Genomic DNA, 26,047 nt, shown 5'->3' on the forward strand with positions numbered 1-26,047 from the left:
AAATATATAAAATTCAATCATAAGGCCTTAGCCTTATTAATGATGTGGTTTTCCACTGACCAAAATATTTATACAAGTTTGTAAGTTTCTAGCATCTCTAATAATGTACTGAACTCTGGAGGAAGAGCACAAAAAAGTGTTAGGATGGAACAAGTCACTTAAGGAGATAAGACATAAATATACTAGTTTTGTAAATGAAAGAGATTACGTATGTGTGAGTTTAAAATAAATAATACAATAGTAGCTCATAGAAAGGGAACATCATGGTTTACTGATGGATTTATGTACAGCCTTGTAAAGGAGATTGAATTTTCACTATTATTGTGACAATTTAGGTCTATAGGGAGACTTTCTTCTTTACCTAATGGTGTAAGATATATATATCCAGTCCTCATCAAAGAATTCTTAAGAATGGCATTAAAACCTTTTTAAGAGGCATTCTAATCAGTGATTCTCAGTTTTTGACACCATTTACATGTTCAAGACAGGTCTAATCGAATACCCATCCAGTTGAGAATTAGTGATTCACCTATACATTCATCCATAGTGAATAGTAATTCACCCATAAATATAAACCATAGACAGTGAAGAGACCATGTTTATCATCCACTTGAGCCCAAAACACCTTATCAGTTTATTTTATTCATTTAAATATTTTATCTACATCACCCAAAATTTAGATTGACTTAGTAAATCAGTTGTTTTACTGATTTAAATCCATCATATAGATCTTGCCCAATTGGACATTATTTTCCAATAAATTTAAATGGTGATGAAGAGCAAAGTTATTCACTTTCTGTTTAGTGTTCTATGAATTTATTCCTAATAATTACTTAATTTGTAGTAACATTTAGAAATATATGTAGACATAAGCCCCAAGTGTTAAAAAATAATTATAATGGAACTTTCTGTGTTTGTATAAAATTATAAACACATTGTGTGAAATCAGAGGTAAGAGTTCATCTAGAATGTGACATTAAATGGAGTTTAAACACTATTTCATGACAGCTGCATTTACTGTCAATATATAAAATTGAACAGCTGTTTTAGTTCATCATCCAGGAGAAAACTATATATTAACATTGTATTGAAACTTTTATGCTCCTTCTATACAACAGGTATACTCTTAAATATTTTTTAAATTCTATTTAACTTTTTCTACTCATAGCAATTTAATCTACTCAAATAAATACTTTATCTTTAAAATTGCCTTTTTAAAAAATTAACTCTTTCTTAAAAGACCCAAAAGAAAGGAGATAGGTCTACATCAGTCTAACATGAGAATTTTAGCTTGGCATTTTGAAATCAACATAATTAAGCATTTTTTAATTTTAAAAATAAAAGCATTATTAATGTTTTTAAACAGTATCAACTTTTAGTTCCAGTCTCCAAAACAAAGAAAAAGTGTCCTTTGTTTTTATTAGAAATATAAATATAATCTAATTGGAAATAAAATACATCTCTTGGTATCTTTATTTTGATTAGGCACTTAAAATAAGTTAATTCCAAGTTGTATTTGAATATTTGGCCTGGTTTTCTTCTACTTTGAGTTTTAAGTCATTGGTTTACTAAATATTTTCAGGGAAAGGAGGAGTAGTATTTTTTTGTTATTTAGGCAAAATTAATGTTCCAGAATCTGTAAATTTGAACACCATTCTTTCTAGCAATTCATAAGACTTTATACAGGAAAAATCCGTGATTGCTATAGATTTTGCAGAGAAATTATATCATTTCAAGGATCTTCTTGAAGCACGTTATATAGAATTCTACATGTAGCCCTTTACTTTCCAGCCAGCCTTCTAAATTAAAATTGTATGCAGCATATGTTTACCTCTCAACTTCAAGTATTATATGGTAAAATATTTGAATACTGTAGCTTATGAATTAAAAATACTGTCCTTGAAATTACCTCGGTCACAAACTTTGTTTTTAAAATTATGCTTAGGGTTGCTAAATTCTCTAATAACCAAGTCCTGATAATTTTCACAGTTCACCCTAATTAACTATAACCACCAGCCATATGTGTACTGTTCTGATACTATCAATATGAACTCTATGATTTTTGTCATGCTAATGATGTTTTAGTTTGCATTAATAAATTTCAATTTAAGTTATATATGTCAAGTAGACAAAAAAATTTTTAAAGGATTGTAACAAAACTAAGACATTTTATGATCTTAAAGTTATAATAGTTAAGAACTTTGCTTATTTCTAGTCTAGTAATTTTTTTTAAGTTATTTCCAACTAGAACTTAAAAAAAATCTATTAATTTTAAATGTTTTCTCTTACAGCTTGATGTGTGAAAAAAGAATTTTTGAAACTGTGAATAGTGTAAGGCATCCCTTTTTGGTGAACCTTTTTGCATGTTTCCAAACCAAAGAGCATGTTTGCTTTGTAATGGAATACGCTGCTGGTGGGGACCTAATGATGCACATTCATACTGATGTCTTTTCTGAACCAAGAGCTGTGTGAGTATGCTTTGGATATTTGTCTGAGTTTTTCATGACCGATTTCTTTCTAGGAAGAAAGAAAGCTCTCTGAATTAATTTTTTTTCCAAATGGAAAATAGATCTCTGCAAGGACTATTATAACTCCTTACTTATCTTTTTGCTGTATATAAATATATATATTTTATTCTATTATCCATGTTGAAAATTTCATGAATTACCCTAAATCACACTTGTTAATTTACATACACAATTTAGGTTCATTTTAGTAAAATTTCTTCTTTTTTGCTATTATATTTTCTCCCTAGGGAATGCTGTCTAGACCCATGACTTTACTCAAAGTACATTGTTAAGTGAAAAAAGAAAGTGTAGAAGAGTCTGTATCATATGTTTATATGAAATATTTGTATTTGCATCTTAAAGGGTAATTTTTAAGTATATATTTTAAGTATTTACATATGTTCACGATACCTCTCAAAGACTATAAAAGAAACTGGTATGGAGATTGCCTCCAATAAAAAACATAGAAAGCAGACTTCATTAGAAACCTTTTTGTAGTTTTTGAATTTGATATTAAATGAAGGTTTTGCTTATTCAAATGTATAAAAAATAAATAATAGCAAACACTTGCAATTAAATATATAAATATATATATATATTTCCCCCATCAGTGTTACCCCAGTTTATAGCTCTTAAGTGACGGAGCTAAGATTTGAAAGTGCTCTTAATAGCTGCACTCTACATGCTGGTGTTTCCTAAATGTGTATCTCCAACCCTGACCTCTTCCCTAAACTTCCATCTCTAATAACGTTCAGTGGCAAACTTGACTTTTCCTTTTGTGAGGCTAATAGTATTTTTCACTTAACTTTCCAAACTGAACTCATGACTTTTCCCATTTTCCGCTGAGCTCACCCTCCTCTCCCCAGGCCTACTATCTTCTGGTCTTCTCCATCTTATTAAACGGCAGTATCATCTACCAGTTTTTCAAGCCAAAACACCAGGAGTCATTTTTGATCCTCCTCTTCCCTCATATGCAACATCCATATTATTAGCAAGTTCAATCAATTCTTCCTCCAAAACATCCCAAACCAATAGTAAACCTTTATTGGGTTTATTCTTGAATTTTCATCACTTGTCTATATCCTGACAGCTGACATTTATGTAGCATTTTTCACTTTCACTCCTTTATTTAATTCTTTTCATAATCATTAGGGGTACATAGAGCACATAGTAGTATATTGTCATTCTTTCAAGTTTCAGATGAAGAAATACATATGTTCTGTTGGATAGTGAAGCTTTCAAAAAGGAGGCAAAAGACCAGAAAGTAGTAGAAGGATACTAATAATTCATTCCCTGAATATTTAAAAATTAAAACAGGACATCTAGACTATGCCTAACCCTGTGCTGCCATGGGAATTTGTTTGTTTTTGTTTTGTTTTGCCTTTTTTTTTTTTAAGAGAAATATAAAATTTAGTTCTGCCTTGAGCTTTTATTTTTGCTGAGAAAAAATTCATATACAAATGGACAAGTACAGTAAAATACAAAAATAAAATGATACATTGCATTACTTCAGATCTGAACTACCTGCTTCTAATTATTCAGATCTTACCTCAAATGTTATTTCCTTGAAGGTCATTTCCTGAGTCCCCTATCTAAAATACCACTGCGTCACTAATGTCCAAGTCAAGTCTCTGTTCTATTTTCTGTTTTGTTTTCTCCATAGCATTTTATTTCTGCATGAAGTCATCTTATATATCTGTTTTTTACATTTTTATTGTCTGTGTCCCCTCACTTAAAGAGAGGAGCAAGGACCATCTCTATTCTGTGTACTGTGGAACACCTAGAAGGGTGGCTGGCATATACTGGGTGATCAGTGAATTTTTACTGAGACTCTGGAATCAAAATTAGTCTGATTCCTAGCTTTGCTGTTTCCTAGCTATATGACTTTAGACAAATTACTCTCTCTGAGAGCTTCATTTTCTGCTTCTGTAAAATATTTATCTTAAAAGCTTGATTTGAATATTAAATAAGCTGATAAATGAAAATACCTAACACAGTACTTGACACATAGTAAGCATTTGGTGAAATATATATTTTAAACCATATTACCTAATTAGTTGTTAAGTTCAGTATTATTAAGGAAATATGTTAAAGAATGAAACAAAAGAGAAATCAAAGTATTTTTTTTAATTGTTATAATGTTGTTTTGCTGCCAAAATAAGTTTGCTAAAAACTTGTGTATAAAAATAACTAACTTAGCAATTTTAGAATCACATTTGTTTTAATGGACTTTAGTTAAATCTTTTAAACTTCTGATAATTATATAAGATCTAATGTATTGTTAAATAAATATTTCTAATTAGTTGTTTTAAAATTCTCCCAAATTATGATCCTATTTTTATAAAAATAAGTAAACACAAAACATAGCTATATTATCTGCAAGTGTATATAAATACATTCTAAAAGTTTGAAGAATATTCATCAAATTGACAAGAATAGTTATCTATGTATAATAGTGGCATTGGGGTGAGATGGGTAAAATTGGAGATAGGTGGATAAATGAAATATTGTGCTTTAGGGCAGGGGTATTATGCGTATTCTGTAGAGAAAATATCCACGTATTACTTGTATAGTTACAAACTGATTCTCCGAAGTGTCTTCTAATAAGCTATTCTATATTGAATATTCTACATAGATCTGCATTTTTAAATGTATTACCTACCTCTTCATTCAGTGTGCCTACCATATATCAGGCATTATGCTAAGCATTTAGTATAAACAAGGAAAAAGACAAAAATGGTCCTGTTCAAGCGTTGATATTTAGCAAGTTTTTCTTACAAACCAAACTCATTTATCCAATTTCTAGACCTCTTCCCCTGCCCCAAGGCAATTCAGAGTCATCATGTCTAAAGCCAGAGTCATTTTCTCACAAAACTTTGACTACTTCAGTATTTCTTTATCTATTCATTACACAAAGAGGGAAACCTTAAGTCATCTTCAGCTTTTTCCTCTTCTTCATCCTGTACAGCTAATGAGACACTAGGTCCTGTCTTGCTAGTTTTAAAGTTTCTCTTAACTCCGTCTCTTTCTCCTTTATTGGCACTACATTGGAGGTTCTCATGCTCTTCCATCTGTACTATCATAATAGCCTTATCTGTTCTTTTTCCCTCTGGATATCACATACTTCTACTCCAACCTTCATATTACTATCAGAAAAATCTCTCTAGCATAAATCTTATCATCCTGCCCTGATTAAAATGGTTTGATTCTCTATCGCTAAGAGAAAAAAATCAGTTTCTATAATATGATATTCAGGGTCCTTCACAACCCGACCCCAGGCTGTCTTTTCAGCCACGTCTCCCATTATTTCTTCTCCATTCTTCACTTCAGCCTCAACAAACTTGTTATTGGTTGTCAAACATATTATGCCTTTTACACCCCTATTCCTTTCCCTCCTGAGGGAATGCCCTGTAATGTCCCCCATGAAAGTTCTACTTTTCACACTTTTCTTCTGCCCTTATAGCATATTGTAATTTCTCCTATAGAACCAAGTCAGTGTCTACTCTAAGGACCACAGCAACTCCATCAGCAAAGCTAATGGCCTACATCATAGAAATTACATTTTTCTTAGTTTTTAATTTTATCCCCAATATTTAGCACATTTCACACTATGTATGGCACATAGTGAGAATTAAATAAATATTTATGAACTTAGTTAACTACAGAATTCTGCTTTGAAGCATAAAAATAGAAACTGGGATTCAAGAGCAGTAGAATGTATTAAAACTTTTTTAAATTTAATTCTTCAAACAGATTTTATGCTGCATGTGTAGTTCTTGGGTTGCAGTATTTACATGAACACAAAATTGTTTATAGGTAAGTAAAGTTTTAATACTTTCTAATGACTTACTTTGGTAAAATTAGAATTAAAGATAATTAAAAATATTTTGTGTTTAACCAGCTTCTTAATTTTTTCCTTCATGTAAGTGACCTCTAAAAAAGTTAAACTCTAACTTTGAAAGACATGGTTAACATAATAATTATATGATGAACCTCTTTCTTCCTGAATCTCTGCCCATTACCTAATTAGAATAGTCAAATTATAAGTTGACCTATGGTAACACAATTCACCAATAGTATTCATCCTGGTAAATATTTTACATTCGACTGATCCACTACAGATGCTTCTACAGACTAGTACTCAGAATTTGTCTCTAATAAGCTAAGTAGCTTGTGCCAGAGTGTATAAAACATCACCCTGCTATCTTCATTAAGTCTTGTTGTACTTGGTGACATAACAGATTTATGTATGTCACAAGCTCCCTGTCTAATTGCAGACTTGTAACAGATCGGTCATAGCCCAGCAGCTAGTCTGTGGGCAGCGCTTTGAATAGCATTGCTCTAGACCAGACAAATTATGGGAAGGCCAGTCATAATTAGGAGACAATAAACGTTGATTTATTCAAACTTTTAACAATATTTTCAAGGTAAGAGTGTCCTCATAGTTCTATTTTACTCAAAAGATAAAATATTTGCAACTTAATTAGAAATCAACTGGTATGGATAGAAACTTTCTCTTTATTTTGAATTATTCTTTTAGAAAGTTAAAACTGCCCCCTTGATAGCTTATTTATACTGTTAAACAATTCTTTCTTGTGGATGTTGTGTATATAGGCAAACTTCAAATTTAATCCAAGTCAAATTATCACAAATAACAAATTAATAAAATCTGAGTTAGATACTTGAACTCCTTTCATGCTTTAAAATATATATTTAGTTTCTTTTTAAATACATTCTTCCTTTTCTGTGTATTCAGAAAATATTTTATGTAGAGTAACAAACTTTCCAAAAGGCAGAAAAATGTTTATAATGTACTATTTAAATCTCAGATCATGAAATGAAAAATGTGTTTTCAGTAAATAGAAAGTATGACTCATTGTGAAATGGTTTTATTACTACAGTATCTACTGATTGTAGTGATTTTTTTTCATTTTGCATTTTTTTATCCTGAACAGAGATTTGAAATTGGATAACTTATTGCTCGATACAGAAGGCTTTGTGAAAATTGCTGATTTTGGTCTTTGCAAAGAAGGTAATTGGACATTTTAAAGTTCCTTTTTACTAGATTACTATTCCTTTGTACTTTCATAGTTTTTGTTTGTCTATGGAAAGAAGAATTTTTATTTTTAACTTTTTAATTTATTCTTTAGTAAGATATTACAGGTTGTTCTTATAACCTAATCACATTATTAAGAATTCTGTAGATATGAATAAGGTTAGGTTTTCAGAAATCATAGCATAAAACTAAAATTCTCTTTGTGTGATTAATAGTTCTATCACTACTCTAAGGAAACATTGGTTAAGTACCAAAGTTTCCACTTTGTTAGGACTATACGTAGTGAATTACATAGGCCTAAAAAATTCTCCTCAGCTTCTTAAAACATTTTTAAATAGGAAAAAATATACATATATCAAGAATCCTTTCAAAAGTAAAGGATATATTCAAAAGTAAATAAATAAGTAAACCAGGGAAATATGAATCAGAGGTAGCATAAGAAAGTGTGAAGAGCACAAACTTAGGCACCAGACAGTCCTAGGTTTGAATCCTGGCTCTGCAGCTTATTAGCTCTGTGTCTTTGGATGAGATACTTATAATCTCATTGAGTCCATTTCCTCAGCTATAAAATAAATACAGTTTTTGTTTAGGAATATTTTGAATATGTAGCACAGTGCCTAACATATAGTAAATAGGTATTCTTATCTTTACATTTAATGTATTATAACAAACATTGTCAATCTCTCCCTTTACACTGGTAGTGTCTTGTTTCTTATTTATCTTTGTTTCCATAGCATATAGGATAGTGCTTGGCACATCTTCAGTATTCAGTGAATGTTCAATTAATAAGTAGTTAAGTTAATTTATTTATTAACTTCGTAAGTATATATCCATTAGTTACCCACTAGCTTCCTAATTACTGAATCCAATAAAAGTTGTTTTTTGTTTTTTTTTCTGTTATTGGACTTCTCTGTATTGGACCGCTGATTTTTAAATGCTTTTGTTCCTTAGAATCTGTCCTTAGCTCATTGCACTTCACTGCTAGTTTTTAACTCCCAACTATATGCTAGTGATTCCTACATCTATTATTTCCTTTCCTAGCATATATATTCAACTATCTGCTAGACAGCTCTACCTGAATAGTCAATAAGTACCTCAAATGCTATACAAACAAAAATGGTTTCTTTTCCTCAGATAATCTAGTTCATAGTTGATGGTGCTATAATCCTCTCAGTCTTCCAATTGGAAAATGTGGAATTACCATGGAATCTGTCCTCTTCTTTACTTTCCACATCCAGTTAATCCTATTTGTGCTGACATCCACCTCCATAATGTATCTTAAATATTTTATTTCCCCTCAACCACTGCCAACCATCATCTTGTTTTGACAAGACTACTTTCATAGCCTCTTTACCTTTCCCATCTCTAATTTTTTCTCTCTCAAATCGGTCTGCCATGTGACTGCCAAAATGCTTAAAGAGCCCACATAAATACAGATCTGACCATGGCACTCCCCTGCTGAAAATCCTTCAGTGGCTAAGATGTGATATACAGTGCCCTTCCTTGTCTACCTGCCAACCTCTCCAGCCAGCTCTCTTGGCGGTGTCTACCTAGTACTTTCTGCTTTCAGCAGCAAAGGACTGCTTACAGTCTTTGTCTTTCTACCACTATCACCCATCCCAACTCTATTTACTGACTAATGTCTGGTCATCCTTCAGACTCAACTCAGGTGTCACCTGCCCATATAAGTTACCTGAGACTCCTCTCTTCCTATTCAAATCCCCACGTCAGCTTTAGGAGTCCTTCTTTTTCATTGTTTCTATAATATCTTGCTCTTTCCATATCATTATAAAATTATCAGTATATATGTTTTCCTCTGGTTTCATGTACACTTCTAAAGACAAGAATGGTGTCTTACTCTCATTTTTATGTTCCCAACACTTGGCATGGATACCTAGAACATAATAGGTATTAAGAAAATATGTATTCAATAACCACACTTATTAAATGTGTTTTTTTCATTATCATAAAAATATACATAGTACATAATAATATTACTATTCAAAAACACAAGGAGAAAAAAAGTATGACATATATAATATGCTCTAGTTGTGATGAGGGCGCAGAATAAAAATCAAGAAACTTTAGTTCTTTTTCCATCTTTGTTAACTTTTTCCTAATCTCGACCAAGTCATTTTAAAGGATTGTATAGAACTTACACAGATATTATATTAACTCTTTTCAAAAATAATATTTTGTTGAAGGAAAAAAAACAATATAAAAATGTTAAAGAAATTTTTCAAAAAAAAAAAATCCCCTACCCTAATGTACTAATAATGTATTTAGTTAAGCCCTTCAAGTCTTGGTCTGTAGACTTACAAATTTGTTTTTCAGTCATTATAAATGTATACCTTTTTAAATTTGCAATGAATGGCTTTTAGTTTTTTTCATAAGACGTTTATAATGAGCTTTTAACTCTAGAATACATTGACATTATCTTCAACATGTAGAATATATATTTGATTAATATATTAGCAACTTATGAGGAACATATATTAGCAACTTATGAGGAACATATATTTGAAAATTAGTTAGCTAAAATAGTAATACCGTATCTAAATTATATTACACGTTTGGTCAACTCGATTTTCCAAGAGTTGCGGTTTAGTATTTTTCAAATTATACTTAATGTTATTTTTATAATGAAGCAAGTAAACTTATTTAAAAGATTGAATTGAAAAGATGATAGAAATTGAAGCTCAGAAGCAATTCCTTTTGTTACGACTTCTTGGCATCACTTTAATGACAAGAAGGAAAAGATAAGTAAGTAAATAAAAGTATGGAAATTTTATTTATTTTTACTCTTTAATTAAATAGTAAAGTTGCTATTACAGAGTCTTCTCTATACCAGTACTTAACATTTTCTTTAAAAATCTTTGGTATATCTTGAGTTTTGTCATCACGCACTAATATGCAACTTTAGTTTTGTTTCTTAAGGACATCTTCTAATTTTTATGCTGGATTTTTTCTTTGCTAACAAATATTTAAATTTTACCTTTTTCAGGAATGGGATATGGAGATAGAACAAGCACATTCTGTGGCACTCCTGAATTTCTTGCCCCAGAAGTATTAACGGAAACATCTTATACAAGAGCTGTAGACTGGTGGGGCCTTGGTGTACTTATATATGAAATGCTTGTTGGTGAGGTAAGCAGTATAAAATAGGTGAGAAAGAAAAGGAGAAAGAGGATTGAAAGAACAAAGTGTCATTTGTAAAACCATTTAATATGTCTCCTGTATAAATAGAACTTAAGTTTTATAAATATAATATACTAAAAATTGCCTATGATTGTATAGTACCTTCACTTTCTGTCTTAGATTTTTTATATTATCTGTGGAATGCATTGTCAGTACTTTGAAAATAGTTCTTCATATTTGGTATTGCTATAGTTTTATGATTTTAAGATCTAATAATATAACTAATCATTTCATAAGGAATAGAATAGCAAAAAGACTCATAAAAAGAATGTCCTCTATATCTGTAAAGAAAAGTCAGCTTTACCTTGGTCAAAAATAAATGTTACTTTCAAAAATGATACAGCAGAATTGGAAAGATTAACTTTTTTTTCCTGCTATTTTCTTTAGGTTAACTTGAAATAAATTTCTGGGATAACTTAGTTAGTTGTCCATGCATAGGAAACAGTGAATTATACCTAATAAATAAAGCAGTAATAAGAGGCTAATCTATTTTATTATAAATGGATGAAAATAATAAATTAGGGTGGAATTGTCATTATTTAGACAAGTAATTGAAAACTACTTAGAGGGGCTTCATGAACTTGAGATGAACGAAAAATTATCTTATGGGATTGGTTCGTTGTTCTGCTGTTTCTCTAATGCCAATAGCCTTTCTTGTACATTCTTGGCATCAGTAAATTAGTAATTGAATGAATGAATGACCAAATTACTGAATGTTAGAAATTTCTAAAATTTTTCTCTGTGATTGTCATGTAGTGGCGCTTATCACAAACAGATGATTTCAGTTTACCCTGATGATAGCCTCTTTTGGTATGTCAAATTGGAATGAATAGTTGGAAAAAGAGGGAAAGGAATAGCTAATTAAAATGTTTATCATGTGGTAGGCACTATTCTATGTGCTTTATAAATATTAGCTCATTTAATTTTCATCAGCCTTTAATGAGCTCAGCACTAATCATATGCCCATTTTCAGATGCATAAATGGAGACAAAAAGGTTTTTAATAACTTGCTTAAAGTCACACACAGGTCTCATTTGTTGGAGCTTGGATTTTAGCCCTGGCTCTCTGACTTCAGAACCTATCTCTAAACCATTATGCTTTGCTGCCTCCAGGATAGAATACTGAATCAACCCAACCTTGTTTCTGTTCTTACAACCAGTGGTCCAATTTTGAATTTTTTACTTCTATTTAGAAAAGCCACTATGTGGTGTTTTAGGGTGGAAAGATGTATTTTTATCCTTAATCCACTGTAGGCTTTACTTTCTAAGAGTGCCAGAAGAGCTCATAATAGTTGTTTCTGTAAGCTCTGGCATACTTGAAATCCTTTAAAAAGTATGAAATCCTTTAAAAAAAATTTTTAAAAAGTAACATTTTTGTCACTTGTTCAAATGTAGTATTCAGTTACGTATGAGATTGAATTAAGTTACCAAAAATTATATGCTTACTTAAAATTTACCCTCCATATTAGGGATGACCTGCAAAGAAAGTGAGTTAATTACAAAATATTACAGAATTAAGAGCCAGTTGATTCTATTTCCTCCTATTCTAAGGTGACTGGAGGATTTGGCAGTGAACAGTGAGGAAGCTTCTCTTCCATATTTTTTAAAAGAGCTTCTAATTAATTAAGCTCTTACTTACTAGGAGATAAGAGACAGTGGAGTCAGCTATTCCTTCGCAATTCCTTTTTGCAATTTCATTTCTCCTTAGCAACTCCAAAAGAGGGTAGTTGGGAAAAGAACTAAACTTAAAACTCATCAGTATAGTTTATAATTTTATAGCATTGGTGAAGTTTTAGCAGTAATTATTTTTTATAATAAAAGCAAGGTTTGGCAAAAGTTTATATCTAATTTCTCTAGTATTACAAATAATTGAAAACTCACTGGATATATCATGCATATTCAGTTTGCATTTGAAAATTGTATTTGTATTTGTACAAGTTTGGAGTACTGGAAAGACTCCAGGAAAAAACTACTGTACCAGGTCTCCTTTCCCAATGCCAAATGAGAATAAAGGTATCAGAGAAGTTGAAAGTAACCTTAGATACTGGAGTTAGATGCTTGATGTCTGAACAGACTATTGGCATTATTATATGTGCTTAAAATACATTTGTTAGCCTTTTGTTGTTAGCCTTCTTAGCTTATAATCTATTTGCAGAAACAAGGAACTTTATCTTAACAAATATGAAGATCTTCACTACTCAGGGACTTATAGAGTGACAGTTTTCAAATACAGAAGTGACTGATCAAATAGGAGACAAAAGCACTTTGTATTACCACTTGAAATTCTGATTGAGATTCCTTGTGAAATAGAATTTTCCCGAGTTGTCTCAATTTCAGAAAGAAATTCTATTGTATCACATTGTAGGTATTTGATTTTTATATTTTGCATACGTGAATGAATAAACTAAAGTTTTGTTAACTGAAAAGTTTGGAATCATCTTAGCTATGAGCAATAGAGTGGGGGCAGCTCAACTTCAGGAAGTTCTGAATTCATTTTCACAGATTCCTCAGGTCAAAGATATCTCCCTTTCCATTGATCTTACTTGCTGCTTGGTTCTTATTCTTTAATACCGTACAAGAAGTAAGCACTCATCTGGAATTATCTCAGCCATCTGAAATTCTGAAGTAATAAGTCATATTTCACATTTGCAGCACAATTGAGAGTTTATCCCTTTGTACATCAAGTTGTTATGCTAAATATTATTTAACTACTTTTTTTATGATTCAGTCATTATTATCATTATGAGTAATCATTTTAATGCTCTGCTTACTGAAATGCCCTAAGAACTATTGTGTGTAGATCATTAAATATGCCTGGAAATATATGCTTTTTGAGTTCCTTTCAGTTTAATTTTGTTGGTAGCTGTTTCTTATAGTGCAGTCATTATGCCTGTAAAATTTCTAATTGTGTTTTGCAACCATTAATTTGCTATTGACTATGAAATTCAAAGCACATCCATATCAGATGTATTTCCACAAACTCTGCTTTCCTCTGTCGTAACACTTATGACCATATTCAACTGACCCATTTCCTCTGTCTTTCCACAATATTGAGATTCTTGCATATTGTGTCTATTATGTAAATATTTCCCACATTTAGTGGGCACTCAAAATATTGACAGTCTGGCCCGATAAATGGATGAAATTAAATGGAATGGATTGAAATGTAATGGAAAATGATATATGATATGACCAAATCTGTTATTAAGATCTGCGAAAGGTCTGTGAAATCTTTAAGGAAGATTTCAGTACAAGTATATGGTATATCCTCTGGGTAGTAGATACTATTTTGACTTCTTGTTGTCCTTGCTTGGTGTTTTGGTGGGTTTCTTTTTTTGTATTTGTTTTTGTTTTTCACTACCTGGTTCTTGATTGTACTTTGGATAGGTGGTAAGATTTTACTGTATTGAAACTTATTTTGACTTACTCAAAGATATTTCTTCTAGTCTCCCTTTCCTGGCGATGATGAAGAAGAGGTTTTTGACAGTATTGTAAATGATGAAGTAAGGTATCCAAGGTTCTTATCTACAGAAGCCATTTCAATAATGAGAAGGGTAAGAATTAATGGTTTGTAAACTACTTAAATTTTTTTATATCGAAGAACATTTCACAGTTGTTTTTCAGTTCATAGATGTTGCATGGTTTAGACAAACACATACCCAAAAAATTCTAAATATTTGCAAGTTATGAGAATCCTTATCAATGAAGTCACTGGTTTTATTTTAACTTTTTTACTTTATGTTAGCTATTAAGAAGAAATCCTGAAAGGCGCCTTGGAGCTGGTGAAAAAGATGCAGAGGATGTAAAAAAGCACCCATTTTTCCGGGTAAGTATGAAAGTTTAAAATATGTTTACGAAAGCGTAGCAATTAGGAATAGGAAATTAAAATGATCATTTTATATTTTTTAACCCAGCTAATCGATTGGAGTGCTCTAATGGACAAAAAAGTAAAGCCACCTTTTGTACCTACCATTAGAGGACGGGAAGATGTTAGTAATTTTGATGATGAATTTACCTCAGAAGCACCTATTCTGACTCCACCTCGAGAACCAAGGATACTTTCAGAAGAGGAGCAGGAAATGTTCAGAGATTTTGACTACATTGCTGATTGGTGTTAAGTTCCTAGACACTGTGAAACCAAGCAGACTGACTCACAAGATGACCTCTTAAAAGTAGCAACCCTTCATTTGCTCTCTGTGCCACCAGTAGCTTCTGAGTTTGTTTTTTTAAAACACATGAAGATTTGTTTAAAAGTACTTCTAATACCTTCTTGAAAAGTGGCTTCTCAATGTATTTTCAGCGTAAATCTGAGCACTGGAAACAGTTTCATGGAGTTTAAGCTGAATGAACGTCGGCCGTGAAAATCTATCACAAGTGAATACTTTTGGATCAATAATCTATTTTTTATAAAAAGGAAAAAACACTCTTCTACGGTCCCTATATTTGCCATATGCCTGCCATAAGTGGAAGGAAAATTAATCAGTTAACTTCACTTAGCTGTATTTTAAAAAAAAAGGCTTGGGATGCTATTACTATTCACACATAATATGATTCTGTTTGAATAAGGCAAATGCTCTTATTTTTTTTTAAAGAAATTACTGTAATAGCAAAAAATTATAGTTGTAGTTAATGCACATTTTGGGGCTTTTTTTAATGAAATGAATTGATATCTTGTTTTGTAAATTTTCTGTATTTATTAGGAGAAAAATTTTATTGCCTTATCTTTACCAACCATGTAAGAGAACCTCATAGCTTTCCAACAGAGCTACTTGCCAAACGATTTTTGTTTATTGAACCATGCTGAAATGAATAGCAATAACTAAACATCAGCATTTACTTAAAATTTTAAGAATGAGAACTTCTGATTAGCCAGAACCAAGACACTGTGTAAACCTGTATGCATTCCCAAAGTCTAGACACTCAGTATGCTCAATCATACCTTCTTCCAAAATCAGTGAACTGATTACTCCTTTTTTGATACTCATTGTTCATTTTCAACCTCGTTCATCTTGTTCTGTGTCTACTGTAGAAGGGAACTATATCTTTGTTAAAACATAGGGATTATCATTGTATACATGCTGTGAACATGTATATGTGCAAGTTGTAATGTATTCTGTGTTGTAGGTTTATTTAATTTCATCACTTCATCACTTTTGTACAGTGGCCAAGCAGACGCCTCAAACTCCAGCATTTACGTTAAGTGCATTTGTACATTGTAGGCCACTGGATCCAGATTTTATATTGGCAGTCACTAAGGGCAAAAGCAATATATTGTAACAGAATGTATAAATATTTTTGATAAAACAGTCTATATTTTATAAAAATTATTATAACACTAAAGCTGTACCTCAAAAGTCTCCAAAATAATTTGATCAAATACTTTTTACAACTCTTCAGAGGATCCTTTTGTGGCTTTTTTAATGCTCTTATAGGAAAGTCTTTTTGTAAGCCATGACTTTTCCACTTGCCTGGAGTTCTTTGGGTTATTTTGTTTTGTTTTGTTTTGTTTTGTTTTGTTTTGGTCTGGTTTTGGTTTTGGTTTGTTTTTCCCTTCTATACCATGACTTCATTGTTTTTCCTTAGTTCAATAATAACACCTTTGATTCTGTGCTTATTTAGCATGGTAGGGTCATCATACCTCAGGAACTGAAATTAACCATTTAATCACGGTGATCTCATGTCTTAAAATTGTTAAGTTTAAATCCTATGAGAAACATGAAAGCACATTTGTTTATAGAAAGTTGAGCTAAAAACAAATATTTCAGCCTTGCCAGGGTGTTTTTGGCATGTTTTTGTTGTACTCTGAGAACAATTAAAATTGTTCAGAGATAATTCATATTTCCTTTCAAATCGATTATTACCCAAGATCCTTTGGGAGATAATCTTACAGAAGGAGCAATATGTTGTTTAAAGTTATTTTTAAATGCCAATTAACTTTTGGTAAAAGACAATAGAGGATCTTTGCTTAATTGTCTGACTTTAATTTAAACAGTATTAACACAGCATTAAAAAAAAACACTAAATATTTTTGAGGTACAGTCTGTTCACCTTTTCTGGTTTTCAAATATGCATAAAAAGCAATGTCTAAAATAGGCTTTTAGCATTAAAAACTGACATAGCATTTTGTAACTACACTGTACAGAAATTTTTTTTTAATTGAAGTCAATCACTAAAAAAAATTAGAGGGCAGGGTATATTCACACAATTAAGCTGAAAAAAAGCACTAATTTTTCTGTAGTTTTTAAAATATATATATTTTTCAGTCAGATTTTAAAATTTTTAACTCTATAGAGTGTAAATATATTTTGCTATTACTGTATGTGTAAGTGACTGCTAAGCACTTTGTAAGGAAATTAGGTATTTTAGAATGGTACACACTATGCATTCAAATAAATTGTGCCTTTAACTTTGTCATTCTAAGAAAAAAAGTGTTTTGCAGTCATAAATTACCACAAATGCACAAATTAAAGTTTAAATAGATTGTAATTCGTAACTTTGGTTTTAAGTGTTATTTCCTTTTGGAAACTTCCTATTGGTCAAAATATGCATTAGCTTTACTATATTGAAGATCTCAAAGACTATTTAACTTCACTTACCCTTCTTGCAAGTACTTTTTGTCTTGGGGAAGGGCAAAATCATGAAGATTCAAAGCAAGTTGTTCTCTTTATTGGTAATAATGGGAAACCTTTGCATCTTACTCCTGTAAAATTAGTAGCATCTTTTATTCAATGGATATTTATGGAATGCGTTCTTTGTGCTAGACATTGAGGATAGAAAGGGGGGGAGCATCAAATTATTCACAAATAAAGAACAATATGTATTCATGCTTAAAATCAAGGCCAGTATTACATGTACTTTTCTTTTGTTTGAGGTTAACTTACTGTGTTTTAGGACCTGACCTTTCAGAAAATAGGTAATGAAAACAGAATACTAGCCATTTTATAGCCAATAACTAGTCGTTTTATAGCCACCTTATTCAAAAATTGTAGGTGGAACATTTTAGAAATATAGAATGATCTATGTTATCCCTGTAACACAAATTGGACTCGTAATAGAAATTGCCATTATATGTTGACAAGGTGAATGCTGCATTATAGATTCAAATCTAACAAAATTTTTACAGATGCTGCTGATCTTCCTAAAAAACTAAGGGTAAGTGTGAGAAACCCAGAGGACCAAATACCAGTTCATGGATCATAATTTTAATTTAGAATTCTTATTTACCTTTCTAGCTCTTTTTTGAAATCTAGTGTTTGAGATATTAGCCTTATGTTTGTGTATGTGTTTATATATTTACAAATATATGTATATATAAATAGAGGTAAGTTTTTTTAAAAGTGTCAAAAAAACTTGCATAATTTCCACTTCTAGTATCATGACTAATTAGGAGCTCTAAGACCTCCATAAGATGCATAATTTCAGGCATTTCTGGTCTCATTAAATTTAAGCATGGTCTCCAGCAACCCCTTACCCTAAAACAAGCCAACAGACTTGAGCATGGATCTGGACAAGCTAAGGCTTCAGCACATAAGAGTTAGTGAGTGCCCAAGCACAAGAGTGAGACTACTCAGAGACTGAGACTGGAAGCTGAGTCCACAGATTTGGCCAGAGAAGTAGGAAGTTGGAGAGGGTAAGAGCCAGAATGGCAGGGAGCTGGCTTTAGAAATGCAAGTATCCAGGAGAAGTGAGTTGTCAAGGATGGATTCCTGTAGCAATAACTTTATGAGGATAACAAACATTGAAATAACAGTAGAACTTATTTTCTATGCTAAAATTCTCTAAAATCCTCAAGTTCTAGTTTGCAAGTCACTCACTTTCTATAGTAGAATCAGATACTGTGTGAAGAAAATCTTCTCTAGGACAGGAACATAGGAATTCCACAGATTAAGTAAGTAAGACACTGTCAGAGATCACCAAACCCATGAAAGACAGCAAGCTACCTTGAATAAGAGCTAACAAAAAAGGTAAATTTAGACATCCCTCCAAAAGATTGAAAATGTTAGAATTTTTATAAGAAATATAAAATAGTTACATATATAATGTGTATGTACATAACCAGATAAACATGTAAAATGAAATTTTAAATAAACATTTTTAAAATCCAAAAATGAAAAATAAAATTGATCAGATTCGAAACTCAGTGGAAGAGTTAACATCCGATTAGTCAGCTGAAGAGAAAACTGGAGAACTAGAAGACACATCTGAAAAATCAATTTCATAAATATTAAATAAAAGATAAAGAAATGGAAAATATGAAAGGTTAAAAACAAAAAAATAAGACCCACAAGGAAATAATTGAAGAGAGGCAGTACTTAAAGAGAGAATGGCTGCAAATTGGCCAGTGGTGAAAAATATTCAAGAAGTACAATACATAGATAAATGTAAATTTATGCATAGACCCAAAAACATCTTAGAACTACCCGGAGAGAAAGGATTGATTGCCTATAAAGGAAAGACTAACAGGAGACTTAATAGCTACAGTAGCAGTGGAATACCATCCAGGGCATTGGAAAAGAAAATGTCAACCTGAAATTGTGTATGTAGGTAGAAAGTGAAATAATTTTTTTAAGGATGAGAGCAAATAAACATTTTTTTAAAGGAGGGTTTACTAGCAAGTTTTCTACTCTAAAAGAAGTGCTTCAACAAGAAGGAAAATGATCCCAGAATGGTGATCTAAGATACAAAAAAGACTTGTGAACAAATAAAATAGTGAACACTTGGGTAACTCTAAATAAACCAAATCAACAGAAGAGTTTGTTCTGGACAACAGTAATAAGAAAATGGAGATAGGGAAGATCAGAGCTAAAATATTTTATTGTAGTGGTGTCAAGGTCTTAATTCACTTTAGTTAAATGTACATAATAGAATGTCAAGGATATGCACTCAAAGAATGTAGTACACAAAAATTCCAAACCCAAAGCTAAAATGGTAGAAGTCAATTCAAGTGTGTCTATAATCGCAATAAATGTAAGTGGAGGAAACTTACTAGTTAAAGGCATGGTATAAAATTTAAGATGAAAATTTGGTTCTTTAATATTTGCAAAAATATACTTCAAAAATATAAGTACATAGAGAAGTTGAAAGTTAAATATTAAATATTAAACAAAACAGATTTTAGGCCCATCATAAAAACTGAGTATCACCAAGAGTAGTGTTTCTACATATTGGGAAAAGTTTAACCAAAAAGATAATTCCAAGCATGTATGTCTCTAATAAAATAGTCTTTAAATACATGAAACAAAAGCTTTTAGAGCCACTTAAACTAACAGACTGAGGTGGAAGATTTCAACTTGCTTACATTATTGTACAACAAACATTTTTAAATCAGCAGAAATAGAAGGTTTGAACACATTAATAAGTTTGGTCCAATGGACGTAAGTAGAATTCTGCATCCAGCAACTAAGAGATTTACATTCTTTTCAAGCACACACGGAGCATTTATGAAAACTAGGCCATAAAACAAATTGCAGAAAATTACAACATATTTATACTGATTATATTTTCTAGCTTGTTAGAACAAAAATTTTAAAGTATACTAAAAAAATAAATACTGTTTAATAGATCAAAGGAAGAAATAATTGTGATCATTAAATATTAAAAAACAAAAACATTACATACCCAAATTTTGGGATATAGCAAAAGTGGTTCTTCAGGGAAATTTATAAACTAAATGCTTATTAGGAAAAGGTTAAAAATTGATCAAATTTTCAGTTTAACAGGTTAGGAAAAGAACAATGGAACAAACAGTGATAAAAATAATAGAAACAAAGTTTGTTTCTTGAAAATGCTAACAAAATAAGCATAGCTCTGAAAAGATGAAAAATGAAAGAAGGCAAAAAATCTATTTTTATAAGTGAAAATACAAATACAGCAAAGGTTTGAAAAAAATACTAAACATGCAAATAATTTGAAACTAAAATAGCGGAGATAATCTTTGAAAAGTGAAAGAATACTAACCTAGGAAGATGCTAAATACTGAAATTTATAACAAATAAGTCCACAAAGAAAACACTAAGTCTGGATTATTTTTGACATGATAGGAAAAAGTTATATCTCCTAACTCATTCTTTGAAGTCAGTATAATCTAGGTAACAAAACATACATGAAGATTATGTTACTAGCAAATTTCACTCATAAATATTGATAATAAAATACTAAAAATATTACTAAATCAGATTCAGTAATATATGAAAAACAGTAAATTGGGCTTATCTTAGTATTGCAAGGATGGCTTAGTATTAGAAAATCTATAATTGTTATTTGCCATATTAACAGATTAAAGAAGAAAAAATAATAGATTTAGAAAAAGCTGATCACATTCCTGCTGTGGAGTGGAGTTTCCTTAAACTGATAAATAGTATCAATATTTAAAAAAATAAATGTCATCATTCCATGAGGAAACTGGAAGCATTCCCTTTAAAATTTGGATGACTGTGACAGGATTCAATGTCTGTCATTACTACTGCTTTTCAACACGACTCTGCTACTCTCAGTAATATGAGGATTAAAATGGGGAAATAAAATGGTTATTATTTGCAGATGATATGATTGTCTACCTTGAAAAACAAAAGACTGCAATTTTTTAGCAGTCATTGTCTACCTAAAGTGCTGTTTATAAGATGAAGATACAGAAGTTAATGACATGTCTATGCACCATCACCAAACAGAAAACATAATATTTTTAAAAAACCACTTTTACAATAGCAACAAAACCAAGTTACCTAGGAATAAGTCTAACATAAGATGTGCTATACCTGTAAAAATTACTTACTGGGAGACATTGAAGAAGATGAGTAAATGTAGACATATCTCATGAAGTATGTCAGTTAATTCAGATTCAATACATCGTCAATCAAAATCCCAATAATATTTTGTGAAACTTTACAAGCTCATTCTAAAATTCATATAGAAGAACAAAAAGAATAATCAAAGAATAGTTAATTCCTGAAGAACAAAGAGGAGGAGAGGGAATTTGTCCTACCAGATATCCAGAATTATAAAGGTGCAGCAATTATTTTAATGTTGGTACATATTACAAGTGCAACAGTAGAGAGCGAGGAACAGAATTTTGCACATCTGAACCTTTGATATTTAAAAAAAGCAATGTGATAATTCAGTGGAGGAAGAAGAAAATGTTCCATAAACATAGGAAAATTGTTTATCCATGTGAAAAAAAAAAACATTGAATTTCTGTTTCACACCATACATAAAAATTTCAAATGAATTAAAAACAAAGATCAAAAGCATAAAAAGCACTGAAATGCAAGAAATTTGAATAAATCAATGATAATCAAATTAGGAGCTTTTTATCAAAAGACCATAAAGTAAAAAGGCACAAACTGCATGATTATATCACATGTAAAAATAATAGCTAACATTAAAAATTTCTAAAAATAAGGAAAATAGAAAAGTTCAAAAGAGGAACATATATTTCACATGGACAATAACACCCAGTCTCAACAATAATCAGGAACTACAAATCAAGGCAGAAAATTGGCACATGTTAAATTTGCAAAAATTTTGAATTCTGACCATTTCAAGTGGTAGTGATGGAACAATGAGATTTGTATAAATTGCTGTGGGTAGTATAAAGAAAGAAAACCACTTTGAGAAAATAATTTGGTATCTTGTAAGATTGAACATTTACATACTTTTGTACCCAGCAATTCCACCTGAGTACTGTATCCCAAAGAAACTCTTTATGCATATGCACATAGAGTCATAAACAAGAATGTTCATAGCACTGTTTGTAACAGCAAAAACTGGAAACCCAAATGCTCATCAATGGAAGAAAAAAGTTTAGTAAAATATAGTATATTTACACTGTGAAATATAAAGCAATGAAAATCAATGGCAGCTATAGAAAACAATACAAAAGAACAAAATGTAGAAGTTAATCGAAGAAGACTATATACAGGATGAAAACATTTTTAAAAGTTTAAAAGAAAGCCAAATCAAACATAAATGTAATGAAACAGGTTTTTCTTTTTTAAACAAGAGAATATTGAACAAAAATTAAGATAGTGATTATCTGATCTGGAGGTAGATGATACGATGGTGGTAGAGTACATTGGAAGGTAGTTATTGGTAGTATTTTAGGTCTTCAGTTTGGGGGGTGATTTCATCAGTATTTATTAATAAGTAAATAATATATCCCTCATGCCTTTCAGTCCTCACTTTTCTCCTTTTCTGCCTAGTATTCATTCCCATATACATCATACTCACTCACTCATATGCTCAGCTCCCAGCTCCTCTCTTGCTTCCTTGTACAACCATAATAAAAACCCTCGCCCCAACCGCTGTTAACTCTATCTCTGCATCCGAACAACCATGTAACTCTTCTCACTACCATGAAATGAGCCAATACTAAATTTTCTTAGTCTACTGGTTCTCAAACTTTAGGGTGTGTCAGAAGCACTTGAAAGGCTTGTATATCTCTCTCACTCCCAGTTTCTGATTCAGTTGGTCTGGAGTGGGGCCTGAGAATTTACATTTATACTAAGTTTTCAGGTAATGTTGGTATTTATGTCTAGCCATAAAACAAGTCTCAAATTTTAAAAGATTAAGATTTTTTTAAATCACTATCAATATCTGAAATTTAAACAGTTTTGCAATTATAAGATGTTTATGTAGGAATTGTCTTGCAGCAGCAAACTTTATTGCTAAAGTAATAAAAATGACAAGAATGGATTTCAGCATACTATTATTAAAAGTCAAATAGGAAGCCAAGTTATTTACATAATAATGAAAATAAAGGAAATAGACAAGACTTTCCTTATTACCTATCCATATTATGTGATCTGCTTGAAAAATATAGTAGTCACATGTTATTCTTGCTAAAATCTACAAGAGTTAAAGTTGTAAAAAGAGTAATCAGACTAATATACTAATGTTTTTATGTAATTGTAATTGTAAATACATAGTGACACTTTCATAATTCAGAAGCATTTGGAGTAGTTCACAATGTGTGAATCTGCATGTAACTAAAGTTTAATCTTATGCAATAAACTCATTTAAAAATTAAGCAAAAATTGCATGCAATCATAATTTTCCTTGAAAATTCTTTAACTTATAAAAGTACATCTGGCCAATTTTGTCCTCTTACCAGAATATAAAAAGATTGAAAAGTTCATTTTCTTAATGTGTCACCCACTACATTGGCACACATTTGCTGTTTGTGTAGTCCAGCAGTTTAATATAAGTTTAATACATTTTTTGTCTTCACTAAAGTTTTATAACAAACTTGGCTCATCACCTTATGGGACAATGGATCATTTGATGTCATGGCTTGATGCTTCCTTTTTCAAAATTTATTTTTATTGAGCTGTAATTGACATAATGTGTAAGTTTAAAGTGTATATTTGATACATTGATATATTGCAATATGATTACCACAACAGCATTAGCAAACATCTGTATCATGTCTTTTTTTCCTTTTTTTGTTATGATGGGAACAATTAAGATCTAGTCTCTGCAGCAACTTTGAATTTTGTTGTTTATAATCACTATGCTGCACATTAAATATACAGGACTGTTTATCTCCTGGTAGGAAGTGTAGACCCTTAAACAACATCTCTCCAACTTTCCCATCCCCCAAACCCTAGTAACCACCATTCTCTATTTTTATGAGATCGGCTTTTTTAGATTTCACATGTAAGTAATAGTATACAGTATTTGTCTTTCTGTCTGTTTATCTCAGCATAATGTCCTCGGGGTCCATCCATGTTTTTGCAAATGTATTGTCTTCCTACTTGTAGCTGAGTAATATTCGTTTATGTGTGTGACCTCAACTCATTCATCTATTGACCGACACAGGTGGTTTCCATGTCTTGGCTGTTGTAATGCTGCAATAAATAAGGGAGTACATAGATCTCTTTGATATCTTTTTTTTATTTCTACTGGATATATACCCAGGAGTGGAATTGCTGGATAATATGGTAGTTCTATTTTTAAATTTTTTTTTTTTTTTTTGAGAAACCTCTGTACCATTTTTCCATAATGGCTGAACTAATTTAATTTTCACTAACAATGCACAAATTTACCCTTTTCTGTTACATCATCACTAAAATTTTCTATTTTGATGATAGCCATTCTAACAGGTGCAAAGTGATGCCTCATTATGGTTTTGATTTCTCTTTCATGATAATTAGTGGTGTCAAACATCTTTTCACATACCTATTGGCTATGTATATGTATTACAAAACAGACAATAGAAAAAAAGTCTAGTTCCTCTGATCATTTTTAATCAGATTATTTGATTTTTTGCTACTGAGTTGTATGAGTATCTTTTAATATATTTTGGATATTAACCCCCAGTCTGAGATATGGTTTGCAAATATTTTCTCCCACTCTGTAGGTTGCCTTTTCATTTTGTTGATAGTTTTGCTGTGCAGCAGCATTTTAGTTTGATGTCTGCCCACTTGTTGATTTTTGATATTTTTTGCTTGTGATTTTGATGTCATATCTAAAAAAATCATTGCCTGGACCAATGTCAGTGAGCAGCTTTCTATATTTTCTTCTTGGAGTTTTATGGCATCAGATCTTATGCTTATCTTTAATCCATTTTGAGCTAATTTTTGTGACTGGTGTATGAAAGGGGTGCAATTTCATTTTTCTGCATGTGATTGTTTAGTTTTCCTAACACCATTTATTGAAGAGACATCCTTTTCCCAGTGAGTGTTCTAATATTTGACTATAAATGCAGAGGTTTATTTCTAGGCTTTATTCTGTTTCATTGGCCTATGTGTTTATTTTTATACTAGTATGATACTATTTTAATTACTATAGCTTTGTAATATAATTTGAGATCAGAAAGTGTGATACTGCATTTTGTTGTTCTCTTTCAGGATTATTATTCGGGGTCTTTGGTGGTTCCATATAAATTTTAGGATTGATCTTTCTATTTCTGTGAAAAATTCCATTGGAAATTTGATAGGTATTGAGTTGAATCTATAGATGGCTTTGAGTAATACGGACATTTAAAAAATATTTTTCCAATCCATGAACACAGGATAGATATCTTGCCATTTGTGTATATCTTCAGTTTCTTCTATCAGTCTTATAGTTTTTATTGTACAGAGCTTTCATTTCCTTGGTTAAATTCACTCCTAAGTATTTTATTATTTTTGATGCTATTGTAAATGGGATATTTTTCTTTATTTTTTTCAGCTGTTGTGTTCTTAATGTATAGAAATGCAACTAATTTCTATATGTTGATTTTATATCCTACAGCTTTACTAAATTCATCAGTTAGTCTGGTTTTTTGGTTGTCTTTAGGGTTCTCTTTA

General features: G+C 31.1%; 1 protein-coding gene across 1 annotated transcript in view; it reads left to right on the forward strand.

The window, feature by feature from the left end:
• Window positions 1–17,597, forward strand: part of PKN2 (protein kinase N2) — a 130,729-nt gene extending 113,132 nt beyond the window's left edge. Inside the window, exons 16-22 of the mRNA XM_039838750.1 lie at window positions 2,292–2,468; window positions 6,261–6,323; window positions 7,463–7,539; window positions 10,568–10,710; window positions 14,207–14,314; window positions 14,506–14,586; window positions 14,675–17,597. Coding sequence (XP_039694684.1) covers window positions 2,292–2,468; window positions 6,261–6,323; window positions 7,463–7,539; window positions 10,568–10,710; window positions 14,207–14,314; window positions 14,506–14,586; window positions 14,675–14,878 — 853 coding nt within the window. The 3' untranslated portion in view covers window positions 14,879–17,597. The remainder of the gene's footprint in view (window positions 1–2,291; window positions 2,469–6,260; window positions 6,324–7,462; window positions 7,540–10,567; window positions 10,711–14,206; window positions 14,315–14,505; window positions 14,587–14,674) is intronic.
• The last annotated feature ends 8,450 nt before the right edge of the window (window positions 17,598–26,047 follow it).

This window comes from Pteropus medius, unplaced genomic scaffold (assembly GCF_902729225.1).
Source record: "Pteropus medius unplaced genomic scaffold, Ma_sr-lr_union100, whole genome shotgun sequence".
Lineage (NCBI taxonomy): Eukaryota > Metazoa > Chordata > Mammalia > Chiroptera > Pteropodidae > Pteropus > Pteropus medius.